At 47.9% G+C, this 16,958-nt stretch overlaps 1 protein-coding gene across 2 annotated transcripts in view; it reads left to right on the plus strand.

Annotated features, from left to right (window-relative positions):
• The first annotated feature begins 244 nt into the window (after positions 1–244).
• Positions 245–16,958, plus strand: part of LOC133349630 (epidermal growth factor receptor-like) — an 89,295-nt gene continuing 72,581 nt past the window's right edge. For both annotated transcript variants that reach the window (XM_061563228.1, XM_061563227.1), the window contains exon 1: positions 245–454. In XM_061563228.1, the coding sequence (XP_061419212.1) occupies positions 364–454 (91 nt within the window). In that variant the 5' untranslated portion in view covers positions 245–363. The remainder of the gene's footprint in view (positions 455–16,958) is intronic.

A 16,958-nucleotide genomic window follows, 5' to 3' on the forward strand; every position in this document is an offset into this window, starting at 1 on the left:
CCGAAGGCGGGGCTAAACGGGCGGGGCCAGTCCTGCAGTGGGCGGGGCCAGTCCTGCAGTGGGCGGGGCCAGTCCTGCAGTGGGCGGGGCCAGTCCTGCAGTGGGTGGGGCTTTGCACTTTTACGGGCGGAGTTAGTGGGGGGCGGGGCTAGGGGAGAGCCCACGCCCTGTCCCCCCCCACCCCTCCCCTCTCCTCGCAGACAGCAAAGTTGTCGAGAGTCCGGCGGAGTGGGGAGAGGAGTGCGAGTCGAGAGTAGAGAGACGCGGGGGGAGACACGGAGACTGAGAGAGACACGAGGAGGAGAGGGACACGAGGAGGAGAGGGGGACACGCGGCGGAGGGAGAGGAGGTCATGCTGAGAGCATGAGGAGGGACACGGGGAGAGGAGCGCCGCTGCTGCTGCTGCTGCTGGGACTCGCGCTGTGGTCGGCGGCGAGCGCCGGGGCCAGAGAAGGTGCGGGCGGGAGAGGGCACGAGAGTGAGAGAGAGTACACAGTGTGCGTGTGTGTGTGTACACAGTGAGTGTGTGTGTACACACAGTGAGTGTGTGTGTACACACAGTGAGTGTGTGTGTGTACACAGTGAGTGTGTGTGTGTACACAGTGAGTGTGTGTACACACAGTGAGTGTGTGTGTACACAGTGAGTGTGTGTACACAGTGAGAGAGAGAGTACACAGTGTGTGTGTGTGTACACACAGTGAGTGTGTGTGTACACACAGTGAGTGTGTGTACACAGTGAGAGAGAGAGTACACAGTGTGTGTGTGTGTACACACAGTGAGTGTGTGTGTACACACAGTGAGTGTGTGTGTACACAGTGAGTGTGTGTACACACAGTGAGTGTGTGTGTACACAGTGAGTGTGTGTACACAGTGAGAGAGAGAGTACACAGTGTGTGTGTGTGTACACACAGTGAGTGTGTGTGTACACACAGTGAGTGTGTGTGTGTACACAGTGAGTGTGTGTGTACACACAGTGAGTGTGTGTGTACATACAGTGAGAGAGAGAGTACACAGTGTGAGTGTGTGTGTGTACACAGTGAGTGTGTACACACACACAGTGAGTGTGTGTGTACACAGTGAGAGAGAGAGAGTACACAGTGTGAGTGTGTGTGTGTACACAGTGAGTGTGTACACACACACACAGTGAGTGTGTGTGTACACACAGTGAGTGTGTGTGTACACACAGTGAGTGTGTGTGTACACAGTGAGAGAGAGAGTACACAGTGTGAGTGTGTGTGTGTACACAGTGAGTGTTAGCGAGTTTGAGAGCTAGATTGTGTGTACAGTAGTGTGTGTTGACTCTGTGTGTACACCAGTGAGTACACAAGGATAAAGGCGTGTGTGTGTGCCGATGTGAGTGCTAGTAGTGTGTGTACACTCCTGTGTGTGTGTGTACACTCCTGTGTGTACAGGTGTGTGGGCAGTGTGTCCTCGTGTGAGTGTACACACGAGATATTGTGAGTGTCAATATGAGTGTACTCTGGAGTTACTATGCAGAGTAGAGTGAGTGTGTGCACACCCCAGTATTGTGTGTATACTGGTGTGTGCGCGAATGTGAATGTGTACTTGGAGAACTGCAATCAATGATGTTTACGACTGCGAGTGGACACACAGGGGGTGTAAGCGAGGTTAACTTTACACAGTTTAAAGACAACCCACTCAGACGTACACACACTGATTATAACACGGTCATTAGCTTACATACTTAAACACCGGGTAACACTACTGTACACACACACACACGAGTACTCACAATGATTAACACACCCATTAGTTGACACACTCAAACGCTGGTGAACACACTGCCGTACACAGTGGACACACACAGGTGAACACACACTCACAGGTGAACACACACACAGGTGAACACACTGCCCTACACACACACACAGGTGAACACACTGCTTTACACACTCACACAGGTGAACACATTGCCTTACACACACACACTCACACAGGTGAACACACTGCCTTACACACACACTCACAGGTGAACACACTGCCTTACACACACACACACAGGTGAACACACTGCCTTACACACACACTCACAGGTGAACACACTGCTTTACACACACACACACACTCACAGGTGAACACACTGCCTTACACACACACTCACAGGTGAACACACTGCCTTACACACACACACACTCACAGGTGAACACACTGCCTTACACACACACTCACAGGTGAACACACTGCTTTACACACACACAGGTGAACACACTGCCTTACACACACACACACTCACACAGGTGAACACACTGCCTTACACACACACTCACACAGGTGAACACACTGCCTTACACACACACACACACACAGGTGAACACACTGCCTTACACACACACACAGGTGAACACACTGCCTTACACACTCACACACAGGTGAACACACTGCCTTACACACACACACACAGGTGAACACACTGCCTTACACCCACACTCACACACATGTGAACACACTGCCTTACACACACACACACAGGTGAACACACTGCCTTACACACACACAGGTGAACACACTGCCTTACACAAACACACAGGTGAACACACTGCCTTACACACACACAGGTGAACACACTGCCTTACACACACACACACAGGTGAACACACTGCCTTACACACACACTCACAGGTGAACACACTGCCTTACACACACACACAGGGGAACACACTGCCCTACACACACACACAGGTGAACACACTGCCTTACACACACACAGGTGAACACACTGCCCTACACACACACAGGTGAACACACTGCCTTGCACACACACTCACAGGTGAACACCCTGCCTTACACACACACAGGTGAACACACTGCCTTACACACACACTCACAGGTGAACACCCTGCCTTACACACGCACACACACACAGGTGAACATACTGCCTTACACACACACACAGGTGAACACACTGGTTTACACACACACACTCACACAGGTGAACACACTGCCTTACACACTCACACAGGTGAACACACTGCCTTACACACACAGGTGAACACACTGCCTTACACACTCACAGGTGAACACACTGCCTTACACACAGGTGAACACACTGCCTTACACACACACTCACAAGTGAACACACTGCCTTACACACACACAGGTGAACACACTGCCTTACACACACACTCACAGGTGAACACACTGGTTTACACACACACTCACAGGTGAACACACTGGTTTACACACACACACAGGTGAACACACTGCCTTACACACACACACACTCACAGGTGAACACACTGCCTTACACACACTCACAGGTGAACACACTGGTTTACACACACACACTCACAGGTGAACACACACACTCGTACATAACACCGGTTTGTGCGTATGAGTGCTGTATTATCCAGTGTGTGTGTGCAGCATTGTGCATACCAGTGTGTGTGAGAATTTGTGTATGAACCCGGCGAGTCAAGATCGATTCCCGCTCAAAGCAAACACCAATGACGATTATCTGTACCGGTCCTGGGCCTCCCTTGGGTCGAATTAGCCTTAAATGAGTACCTGGCGGTGTGTAAACATCGCCACCGGGGAGACGAAGGCGGTCGGGCGTGGTGCTGGCCACCCAGCCCTCGTGTGCCGTGCCGGCCTTCATTGGTGCTCACTTAACGCACTTGCCCCAACAGTCTGTGTAGGTTACATGTGTATGAACAAGTGTCTGTGAACTTGCATGTGTATGAACAAGTGTGTCACTCTTGTCAAGCCACATCTATAAGCTTCAGTTCTATAAGCTTAAGTTCTATAAGCTACAGTACCTGATTAGTCGTGTCTCTTCAGTTTAACATGTATCAGCTCTTATGATGATGAGACAATTTGTGATGTATTTAGCAGTCCATTACATTTGTTTAAACCTTAATAATGAACCTCAGTGATCCTAATGAACTCTTTGCTTTAGTTTCATTGTTCAGTCATGCACTATGTAAGTAAGTACTTTTAAAGTTAAGTTTTTAAGTAGATATGTGAATATGTTAATGTTATTTAAACCAGACGAAGCCCACTCATTTGCAGGTATGTGTGTGTGCTTTAAACTGTGTAGCAATAATAATTTGGATTTTAGTTATTGCATTGACTCCTGTGTTATAATAATTCAATTCAAGACGACGATCACTGCCAATTTTTTTAAAAAATATCAAAAAAACTCCTTCACTCTCACCCGCATCATCATCGACTGTTAGGCATCATGATCCATTCACCATGTGTTGACAAATGAGCCTCGTGCAGGAGGATGCGGGACGGCTGTGTAAAGTCACAGAGGAGTGCGACACACGGAAATGCTGCCTCTGGAGTCTGTAGCAACAGCAGGCGTGCACTGTAATGCTCTCATCGTGTCATTCCAGCCGCTCGGTGCAGGTATGCGGGCTCTGCAGGCAAGGCTCTGCAGAAGCCCAAATGATAAAGAGTCACCATTTGGCTTCCCCAGCCTCCTGCGTCCCCCCCACTGCCGCCTTAACTTGTATAATTATTAAATAAGCCTCATGCATATACAGTATGTGTTACTCTTCATCTAGGCCAGGGGTCGGCAACCACAATAACAAAAAGAGCCATTTTTTTCTAATTCGGCAAAAAATCTCAATAATTCAAGAGCGAAGTATGACGTCACGAGGCGAGGCCTTCGAGAGCCACGTGCGGCTCCGCGGGTGCAGGTTGCCGACCCCTGACCTCGTGCACGGCTCTCATTGCCAACACACTGCTGGTTGAGGGCCTCCCCATGCCGTGCGCGTCGTCGAAGGTTATCCGACCCATACCTTCACCATGATGGTCAGTGCGAGTTGATGAAGGTGGGGCTATTGGGAGAACAGTACGGTAGAGCAAGTGTGGGAGACTAGTAGGGTAGAGCAAGAGCATTTTTCTGCACTCTCTTCTGATGGCATTGCAGCCCCGCAGGAGTCTACAACGCCTGTTTTGTGCGCTGTGGTCACCCATCCCAGTACTATCTAGACTCAAACCTGTTTCGCTTCTGAGATCTAATAAGATAAAATTGTTGGCATCAACTTCAGCAAGAGAAGTTCACCCCTGGCTTTCATGCTTATTCTTAAGAAGTGCTTTAAAATATTATTGCTTCATATATCAAAGCATAATTGGAATGAAATCAATGAAGATTACACAGCTTTTACGACCAGGAGCAGTCAAAACTTCTAGACACTTTATATTATTTCCAATGTCTCACCCAGACATTCAGCTTGCTCTCTCACGTGATAAAGTAAATTGAAAATCATCCTATCAGCTCGTCTCTCTACTATGAAGATTGTTACTTGCCTGGAACGTCACCTATGAAATTTACGACTTTTAGAGTCGTGTTATTGATGAGTGTGGTGCGTTTTTGCTATCAGGATGACAGGTCAGTATATCAGAAGACTCCTGTTTGTGCTGCAGGGTTCACGTAAAAGTAAATGCTCGAGTGATTCCTGCTCAAATGAGAATTGAGGCATTTTGCATTTCCCATTTACAGCCCAGTGCCAGTTTTGGAAGTTCCACATTCCGATGGCAGGGTCGAGTCTTCCATAGGATAACTCTCCCACACATTAGTATCTATTTTATTATGCCCAGAATGATGATGGGCTATGTTGACCCCCAACCAGGATTTGAACTTGCAACCTTCAGATGGCGAGCCGCTCGCTCTGCCCACTCAGCCACTTGGCCAGATAACGACATATCCACCGAAATGTGGCATTGTGGTGGATAGGTGACAGTGATGGGAGTCAGGATAGGCTCACGCGGGAGGGCAGGCAGCGGAGAGAGGGAGAGTAACTCTGTTAATAATTCATCGCTTCGGTCACGGAGCCCCTCTGAAGTGGCGGTGCAGTCCAGAGGCCCCATGGGAATGAATAATTAAATTGTGTGCTGTGTTGCACCCGTTAATTGCTCTCGCGTCCCCGAGTGTCCGAATCCGTGTCCTCCAGCTCCTGTGATCAGTGCCGATCGCCATGCGTGCGTTTGAAGTCTGCCGCCGGCCACTGCTACACCCGGGCGTTTTGGTCGGGAGTTGCTGTACATTTATAGATGCGTACTCGCTGGTACAATGCAGAATTTAGGGGGGTTTTAGACTAAACGGCCCCACTCCGAATGTAATTTATTGTCTTCTGTAAGTAATATTTGGACTGTGATGCTCTTAATATGTTACGGTTGATTTTTACACGATGCAGTTCTTGTTAGTTATAAGTTTGTCAAATGGGTCCTCAAACTTTGGGTGTTTTGGAATCCCGGACTGGTTCTGCATCGTTTCATTTATTGCGTACACGCTGGAGTCATTTAGTGGCGTGTCGCCTCGTTTCTTGGCAAAGACTCGTACAGTGAGCGTGTTGTGGGCACAGGAAAACGAATTATACATTTATAATGAGTTATTTGAAACTAAAATCTAATTTGCCCTGGTTTGTCCTTCTTTAAACAATTCCTTTTTGTCCAAGTGCTCTTACGAGTGTCATTTAAACATTACCCTCAAATACAACCTGACTGCAAGTTTAAAATTAATCTTCCATTTCCTTAACCACCCCCACTTACAAAAAACATTGCAAGCAAAAAAGTTAAAGTGGACCCGTGTTTTTATAGCTTCACATCGCTACTATGGTGCCCTAACAACGCAAAACGCACACCTGCGTAGGCTACGCGCCTAACATGCGGAACAAATCATTGTTCATGCTGGTGATCTCTCTTTTATGAAGACGGGCCATTCCAGAAACACCGCCTATTGTAGACATTTTATTTTTTTCATGCAGCGTTATTGATGAATACGTTGACTAAATGTGGTTGAGGACACGAAGGCAAAAGTGTTACTTAAACAGCAAACGTTTCAATGCTCATTGTAATGTTGTGAGACATGGTTAACCTTGCAGAAAAATAAAGCATGGATCGCCATGTATTTACGACGGTGTACCATAAATGATACAGAGGAGAGGCGTGGAGCAGTGGCACAGTGGTTAGCACACTGCACTATCAACGCGATTCTTGAGATTCCCAGCCACGGCTAATATCACAGGCAAAGTGATTTCATGATCGATTGATCATTGAGGAGATTTTTGTTTCCTGTTTACAGCACTGAGCCAGTGTTGCAGTGGGCGACTTTATTGTAGAACCACTCTTGACTTTCGCACAGAGAGATGATGAGCTGAGTCAACCTTGCAACCAGAATTTGAACTTGCAACCGTCCGATTGCGTGCCGCTCGCTCTTCCGCTGAGCCACCTTTGTGACAGCATGGTCATGCAACCTCATTGCCAACACGGGATGTGGAGGACTTCATCCAACAGGGGAGTGACCAAATGCTGTACATTATTTGAATTACTGCACTATCGTAGATGGGACGAGTTTAGGTGAGCAGCCGTTTTATGTACTCAGCAGATGTTTGCACCAAGTGGATGAGACGACTTTAAGCAAACAACGTATAGAAGAGCGTTTATTAAAAGTTGTCCAGCGTTCAGCAGACGGTTTTTTTTCTTCTTAATTTCATTCCTTGTGCCATGGCCCATGCCAACGAAGCTGCAATCACTTACAGTCGGGATGCTGCACCAAACTGTTTTGGGATGGTGGCCGGAGTGTGCCTGAGCACGCAGACGTTGCAACTTTACCAGAGCCGAGTGGCTCCAGGCGCTAGGCCACAAAGAGGTGGCTTGAGGAGGCGGTTGGGAATTGACAAGGGGGCCCCATTTTATTCCTTGTTACTCGGGCCCATGCCAACCTCCGATTGGCACGGTTGGCTACGTACGGTGCGAAATAAGTTCAACGCACATACGTACAACCGCGACACGCCGCTGACTGTAGCAGCAGGGATGTTTTATGGAACTGCTTTTGCTGGGTGGCTGGAGCGCCCTGGAATTGTAAGCGAGTCCGTGCTGGCGAATCTCTCCCCTCGGCCACAGTGGCGTGGTTTAGATCGCCAGAGTGAACGAACGGTCTTTGACACTCGGCATTGTCGTTTTGTTTTTCAACGTGGCACCGCAGTGGCTGAAAAGATAATGCCGCCGCCACCATAGCACCGTATCTGGGTTTGCGTCGCTTTGGGAAGCGGGTTGTGTGGCTGAGCGGTGGAGGAGGGAGGCCCAGTCACAGATGTGTTGGTGCCGTCTACCAACTGCAGTTTTTCTTTTCAACATTTCTTGCTGGTTTGTCATTTCCTCTCGCGAGATTGACTGCAAGACGCTGAACACATGCACGGCGCATGTTCGCGCTTCGCAGATCGTACTTGGACACAAGAGCAACCGTGAAGGGTTATGGCGCTTTCTTTAGTTGTGAGCTTATTTTTTTTGCAAATGCGAAGGGTCTTCTGTAAATGTGAATAAAATAGAATATCACCCAATATTAAGATGGTTTATTTGAATACCTACAGCTTAATCTTTGTCGACATAGAAACATAAGTGCACAAATCCCATTCACATCCTTTATTTAAGCAAATGGAATTTCATATAAATTATGGAAGAATTAAAATATAACAACCGCTGGGCGACTCTTCACTAAGTAATGTTGGTGCACCAGTTGCTACTCATTCGACCGTTCCTCCTGGGAGACGATGGTGTTGATGGGGCCAAATCGACCCTGACCGGGATTTGAACCTATGGCTACAAAGTGTGGGGTCCTCCTGCTGTGCCGTGAGTGGGACAGGACGTGATAAACAGTACGCACATGCGACCAAGGAGAGAAGAATGGGTGTTGCTGTTGAGAGAGAACAGCAAATGAGAACCTTGGACTTGAAAGCAAAGTGTGGCCAGTTTTCTTTTTGTTTGTTCACCACGAAGCTGCCCTACGTACACACATTTGCACGGCGTGAACGTGCACTTGTGCGCGTGTTAGCGTGACTGCATTTGTGCCTGAGTAAATAACGCATTAATTTGAGTTGAGCAGAGCTGTGCGTTTATGAGCGTTAGCTCCGGTCAGCCGAGCGGCGAATACACAATGTTAATTCTCACATTACTGGCCTCCCTGCTCCTCCTCTTCGCCTGGTCGCCTTTCTCTCCCCAGTGCTGATATTTATATAATGCACCAGATACTTATTTAAGGCTGAGTAGATCTAGGGGAAGCCCAGGACCAGTTCAAATATTCGCCACTGTTATGGGTGGTGAGCGGGAATCAAGCTCGGGTCACCGGGCTCGTAGCGCAGTGTGCGAGCACGCGCCACGCTCACTCGAAGACAAAGACGCACACATGCGCCATGCTCGCACATCCACGCACATCATACACGCACACTTTGTGTTGCATAATTTCTTGCTGTCCTGGAAAGAAAAAGTGTCTAGACCCAGGGGGCAGAAGAATTTATGGTCACCACTTAATTAATATTCATTTTATGGAATCTCTATTGCTCGATAATGTTAAATGCCACGTTCCGGCATGCAGTTATTTGCTTTATAATGCAATATTATTTATATGGGAGAGCCTCACCGAGTCGGAATACTTTTTTAAGAGGGTCCTGCATTAGGATATCTGCACGGTTCTATTCATGCATGGTTATCAGGTAAAAGGGACCCAGATTCCGCGGAGAAAACTCACTCGTAGGAAGTGACAAACACTCAATGGACCGCACAGATAGATTGAAACCATTGCTGTGGATGAAATCTACGTGTGCGGCCCTTGTAGGGTCGCTCTACACTCGTTCACCTTGCCGGGACAACGGGCATTTCGAGTAAGAAAATGTTATGGAAGGTCCGGAACAGGTGGCGAATGTTCGAAGCAGACCCGCGGTCTGTGTTTGCTCAAATTTAAGTCGTGCTCAAGCTCAAATCCAGACGACACACAGCGCTTTGTGCAAAAGTCATTCGCTCAAGTTTCACCCCCCGCAGTTGGTTATTACAACAAGGGCTTTAGTGCCACCTCTCAACAGCCGTGCTCCCTTGCGCTTACATAATATTTGAATATGCTGCACCTTTTTAACCTTGGTTGTTTGTTTAAACCGGACAGACCAGTCCTGTGCGCGCTGTGCGACTTGAGGGTGTGGAGATGGAGCCGCGGGCTTCGATGCGTTGCCGATGGCATTTCGGCGTGACCCCAGCCATTTTATATTTAACGGCGCCCCACGGAACAGGGGGGGATCAGTCCCCAAGAGGGACCGCGCAATGCCAGCAAGAACATAATTTGTGTGTTGCGGATGAACAGAGCGGTCCCCGCCACGTATTGTGAATGTAGCGCTGCTGTTTAGATAGCAATCTGCAGGTTCTGTGCTTTCAGATTATCGCGTCATCGGCGGTGCGCGCGCGAGAGGAAGCGCGTACAGCTCACGTGCGGTTTATTGATTCCCTCTTCAAAACAAGTTGTTTTTGCGACTTGACGAACTCAGCGGATGAATGTGCCTTGTTACTTTGCCAGCGAGTCGCCGTTCCCGGTGAACGCACCCCGACGCAGAACGGCGCCTCGATGCGATAGCCGGCAAGTTGTGTGAATACGCTACGCGATAAGAGATACACGCAGATGAAAGCACTTTACGGCACAAGACGGGGAAAATGGAAACATTTTGTGGCAGACAAAAATCTGACGGCCCGAGTTCGATTCCTGGCCACGGCTAACTTGGTGAGAGAGGGATACCTGAGCACGTCCTGCACCCCCCCCCCCCGTCTTTACTAATCCACGCTGACCAGCGTAGTGAAGTACGGTCACACATCCCCCATCGTGTGGAGAGGCCTTCATCCCGCAGTTGATTGATTCAAGGGGTTATATTTATTACGATCAGAATTGTTAAAACGAAAGAGATCAAGAAATTGCTGACTATAGTGGGAAACAAAACCAAGGTGAAGAGTTTAGCAACACGACGGGATGAGAGGACCAGTGCCACCCACCGTCTGCCCGTCCACGTTTGACGTAATGAGATTTGTTTCATGTCTGCGTCAGAAAGGAGGCCAGGTCTACACAGAAATCTGCTGCCTATCAAGTTACCCAGCTGAGGTCAGAGGGTCAACGGGGGGCTAATGACCTCGGCAGGTTTGGCGACCATGCCCGGCCTTCATCAGAGATTCCATTTGTAATCCCCCACACCTAAAACGCTAAAAGTAAAATTAACAGTAGCGGACGTGGAGATAAATAACGGAGTGACAGCCGAAGAATGGAATGCATTCGAGAAGACGTCGACTAAGGAGATGGAGCGATGAAATCCGTTGTCCTTCCCCTGCACCTCCGATAAGCATTGTTGTCTATGTGCGGTGCGAAGGAAGTTCTACACACATACAGTGCATGTGCAGTGCATGTGCGAGTTCAATTATTTTATCCCAGGACTGTGAGTGGTAATGACAGCTTGAGGATTCCTTGTGGATTACCCACGGCTGATGATGATGATGAAAATTAACATCGCAGTGAGCACCCAGTTGTGCTAAGTGTGCACTGCTGTATGAGGGTAGTTTCTCTTGTAATTCATAGCTGCGTGTTTGTGACTATTAGGTGATGGGAAAACATTTTTTTTACTGACGAAAACGATACGTATTTGTGATGGCGGCACAAAAAACACGCGTCAAATTAATGCTGCCATAACAGGTGCATTGACCCTGAACTCGAGACTGTTTTGTCAGTTTTATCTTTCTTTTAAGTGTTGTAATTGCCGTTTAAAAACTAAAAATATTTTGACTTTTCTTTTCTGGATTTTTTTGCTCCGTAAATCCCCACTGACAGAAATGCCACATAAGTCCGGCTCTTGTGATGCTGCGTCTGTGCTGTGACCTATCCGTACATCATCCTGTCCATATTAGCAGCATATTTATACATCTCGTCCTAAAAAACTCATCTGAAGTTTGTGCGTTTTTTATCCGTCGTTCTCGGCGGATATTCACAAACTGGGTCGGGCTGCCCGGGTTGGCGCAGCCACGCACCCCCCCCCCCCCCCCGCGTGCAGACGCCCCCCAGGGTGGGGACAGCACTTGCCCTAACAGTCTCTTAAGGCTATACTGAGGGATATTTGTCTTTGTTTATATCTAATCTGGTAATGCTTTAATTTATCCATAAGCACACGCAGGACGAAGTTTCCTGGGAGGCGGCCCGGGCGAGATTGGGGTTCACGATGAGCACACGGGGTCCCCTGTGTGGTGGGAACACGGCGATGTGTCGAGTGTACCCACCGAGGTGTTGACATGTCCACTCGGGGCAAGCCCCCACCGCCACGTTGGTTGGTGGAAGGATTCGCGTGCCCATCACCGAGCGGGGCCGGCGCTGTGCGGACAAAGCCCCTCTTATCAGTCTTTAATCACCGAAGGGGGGCTGCTCTCGGCTGAGTCGAGCCCCCCCATTCCCCTCCCCCCCCCGCAGTGACCCCCCCCCCCACATCTCCCACGCGGCGTACGGCATCTGAATTGTGCTGCTAAGCGGTGGCCAAGCGAATCGTGGTGCATCGCCCCCCATCCTTCTTTACTTAAAGTTGTGATGAGGTTTGCAGTACGCTGTGACTGTTGCGGAATTGACTGCGATTTGCCGATGAGTGGCAAGAGCGTAGAGTCCCTCCAGACATCTCACGCGAAGCACAGCACCTTGACACGACCACCTGTGACAAGTGCCCAAAGCCTGAATCGTAGCGTACATCCTGTGTGTCGGATATATGCACAGTCTCTGCTCACACCAGAGTGCTCATATCTATGTTTTGTGCAACATCTGAATCATCCCGCTCATCTACAGCCAATTGCATCATGACAATCCGTCCTTAAAGTTATGATGAGTGTGGCAATAAGCTGTGACCAAGTGGCAAGAGACTGGTCTGTGTGAGTCATGTATTGTGGGTTGTGCAATAGCCAAAAAGTAATGGCAACCTCCAAGACCTGTCGGCCCATGAATATAAAAAAAAATTCAGCAAAACACATTTTTATTGACTTATTTTAAACCCACCTTATTTGAAATATTGCGGGAGAAATGTAAGTTCTGAGAATCATTACCCCGTTTAAAATCCTCGATAGGCAAACAAATTCCATCCAGCTCGAACACTTTGAATATCCCATTGTAAACAGCAGTCAAATGCTAATTCACGTATGACCCTGTGAGAGAGCCCATTGATTCGACTCTCTTTCGTGGCGTTAACAATGGTAGCAAAATTGAGACGTAAGCGCCTCCTCTAATGCGAGAGAGGGCCGACGCGTGGGTGCGGACGGAGAGCGCAAGTGGCTGAGTCTCATCGCCACCAGCGATCGCGTCCGCTCAGTGTGGAGCCCAGAGACGCACGCACACAAACACGAGCGTACGAGCGCTGTCGCTGAAAGTCACTCCCCCGCGTCCCTGCCCCACCCCCTGCAACAAACGGCCCAGTGTTGTGGCTAACTGAATAGACAAGAACGCCAATTGATGGTGGCGACGGGGCCACTTTTTTTTCTTCTCCTTCGCTGTAGCGTTTTACCAAGCGACGGCTTTTTATAGCTGGCCAAAAATATAAGTGCGATTAAGTGATGCTTAGGAGGAAAATTGCCAGGTTGGCCAGCAGGCTCGTTGGTTTGAATGCCTGTCAGGCAGCACTGAACGGTCGTGTATCACTATATTGTCCTACCTAACAATAAATAATGACATAATAAATAATCAGAAAAGGGGTTGCCTTGCCACTGTAAATATTAATGAAATTGACATATCAGTCTTTTAGCCGGTGGGGTCATCAAAATCAATGTTCTCCAGCATTTATAAGCAGCAAAAACCTCTGGATTGGTTGCTACCAACATTCATCACCAGAGCGTTGATTAAACTAATGCTGCTGTTGCCTAATTTTTCTTTATCCACAATCGCAAACTCCGGTCATCCTCACAGCGGCTTTTGGCTAGTTATCGAACAAAGACGGTCACTACATTGCGTGCCTTCAGATGCGCTTATACGGCCGTCTGGAACGCTCCGATATTAGGAAGCCACTGAAGCTGTGCACTTTTAACTCTAGAAAAAATGTAACTTCTTTAGAACTTCTTTATGTGTTTAGTTTGCTATCCTTCCCCCGCACCTCCGATTAGCACGGTTGGCTACGTACGGTACGAGAGAAGTTCAATCGGCAACCACGGTGCTTAGTTTAGGAATAGATTTCGAATATAGTTTACACGGCTACTGCTGCCTTGACTGTTAAGCCTTGCGAGATCCACGAATTTTTGTTTAATTGCGTGTGCCCACAAATGGCAAGGTGTGAGCATTTCTTGACGTCACGGACATGAGTGAGCACGCGCTCGCGATCCGATCAGACTTGTGCAAAATGGTTAAGAAAACAAACAAAAAATGCACATTTGGGTCACATAGTGGCTCTGTGGCAGTTCTCTTAATTACCACAATTAAGCAAATCGGCTTATAACTTCCGCCGGCATCTCCGCCGCCGAGATGTGAAAATGTCGGTGTGGCGCAAAAGGTTCTCCGTCCTCCGCCCGTGGCAAAGGCACCCGCGGCGAAATCCTTTCACTGCGCGTGGTAAATTTGGCACAGGCCTGCACCATGACGTCCCCCTGCGAGGAGACCTCTTAGCCCTGCGAATGTCGGGATGTAAGCGGGACAGCTGGCATAATGTCTCCCATGAAAAATGGAGTGTTAAGCGATGCTGCTTCCTCCACATGGCACGGAGAGAGACCGAGGCGTCGACTCAAATCGCTTGCCCTTCGACTCGCCCCTCCTACCTCCTTGTGAGATGACCCCGCAGTGTCCCCTATTGAACTGGCGAGATCGCACTCCTCCCCCCTCCTCTCCTGCAGACTGCACATCTCTGCAAGTGTCGTGTTGTGATCACGCGCGGCATTGATATGAACGTGAACACGGTTGTTGTGGCGTAAAGGTCAAAGCCTTGTGAAGTTCTACAACCGTATCACGCTCACAACTTTTCCAGGGCACACTGCGGAAAGCGTGCTATTTTTATTTTGGGTTGTAACTTTATCTTGGGGGCTTATTGTAAATTGGTCTGCTGGGAATATTCTCAAATTCTCCAAAAATGTTTTAAACATACATTGCATATATATTTTAAATGCATTGCAAGTTCAGGTAATTTCAGCACCCCAACAAAAAAAGGAATATTTTATGACTTGCACCATTTCAGATTCCAAAATGTAAAAAAATACCCCACTTCATTTGAGCATGTAATATTCAAAGTTAAGCTCTGAATAAAACATCAACGCCCAATGGAAGCAGTTTATTGTTCAATTCTTTATGCTCTTTTAAATTTGCCGGCCAGGATATGCAGGAACAAAGAACTGCGGAACAGCACAAAGGCTAAAACATCGCATTCCTGTCTTGGCTTGTGTTGTCTTTTTAACCCCAAATGTTCAACGGCTCCCACACATTCTTCAGTTATGTTATGTTCTAACAATCAACAAGCACGAATCATATTCGTCACCTATGTCACATGTCACCTCCTGGTTTGTATCTGTCACGACCTGCTCACAACTAGAGAAATATACAAACATTGCAACTTTTAAATGTACGCCTGTCTTTTGTATGACTCAAAATGTTTTGGCTGCCTCCTTACAAATCTGTGAAAACACAAACTGAAACTTGCCATTGTGTTACTATGTTAATAGTTACACAATGGGGTGCCGATGCCGCAGGATGTTAACTACCTCGCCTGGTATACAGGAGGTCGTGGGTTCGATCCCAACCCTGACGATACCTATTTATTTTCAGTGTGCATGTTCTCCCCGTGGCCGCGTGGATGTTTCTCTGGGTCCTCCCATTTTCCCTCCACATTTAGAAACATACATTTAGAGTATTTGGCTGCAAAAATTTCCACATGACAAGCCACTGCGTTGAGCTATCATTTGTGGCCAGGTCGCTTCTGAAAAAGAGCTGTATAGCTAAGTGGGCCTGACCTCGTAAAATCAAATGAATAGTTTAGAAATAGTGAGTGAAGGGGGTAAGCGGTCGCACATTGATGAATGCACTGCACTGCCGGGAATCGAGCCTGAGCCTAGAGCTCGATTCCCGGCAATGGCTCACATCAGTGGTGAGTGATACCTGAATCGGTGCAGGGTGCCCCCACTTCACCAACACGCACTGACCAGCATGCTTGAGTAAAGTCAGACAAACCCCATGGCTGTCGTGGTGTTGGGAGGCCTTCATCAGGCAGTGGATTATATTCGAGATGTAACGATTCACCCCCTCTGGTGACGTGTTATGAATCGGGAGTCGCAGGATTACTATTTGGTGTCGTTTTTACAGTTTCGCTTGTATTGCTTCTCCGCTGTTCTGTCTCGCTTTTCACCATCTCATTTACTTCATTAGCCTCAATAATGTCACATCACTTGTAGAAATTATGAATCGTCGATTATTGCGTTGTACAATCAACGTTTCGTACCATGAGAGTACGAATGATCGTGAATCGATAAATCTGTGAATTGTTCCACGAGTAGGATATAGGAGCAAGTTTTCAGTGGAAGGTGTTGTAACTGGGCACGCTGCCGCAGATGTTTGTCAATGCTGGCGATTGGTGCCGCAGATTTCACTTTGGTCCATCTGTGCAGCTGTTTCATATCTCATTGCGCTACTGCACAAATGTTGCCAAGTAGATAAAAGCCGCCCAGCTGCGCACTGTTGCGCCTGCCTCTGCTCTCCTGTTTCCGTTTTGACTTTTTTGTTTCATCAGCTGGTTTCTGTCTTCCCAGAAAAAAAAAACATTCGGTTGTGTCGACTTCCGAAAAATCTTTTGAACTTTTCTGGAAATGTGGGAATTGCCTAAACACAGCAGATGTTGGGCTAGGAGCCCGGCTGATTGCTAGCTTGTGTAATGCTTGTTTTAAATAATAAATGCATTCCTGTTTGTGATTTCTAAACATGCACGCACATTTTTTGTTACGTGGAAAACTCAAGAATTTGTCGATAATACAGTACTGCGGACTGAAAAGGACAAATATATAATCGGCGATAATTTGGGCATTGACCCTCTTCATAGTCCTTACAAAACCTTAAATTCTGTAGCAACTATGTGGCACACATGAAAAGTGTGCAAGTAATGTATATATATTTTAGTCTGTTGATCTTCTTCACACCATACGTAGCCAACTGTGCCAATCAGAGGTGTGGGGAAGGGCAGCAAACTAAATGTAACACGGAA

This window comes from Lethenteron reissneri, chromosome 31, assembly GCF_015708825.2.
Source record: "Lethenteron reissneri isolate LAM-NWPU_2019-01 chromosome 31, ASM1570882v1, whole genome shotgun sequence".
Taxonomy (NCBI): Eukaryota; Metazoa; Chordata; class Hyperoartia; order Petromyzontiformes; family Petromyzontidae; genus Lethenteron; species Lethenteron reissneri.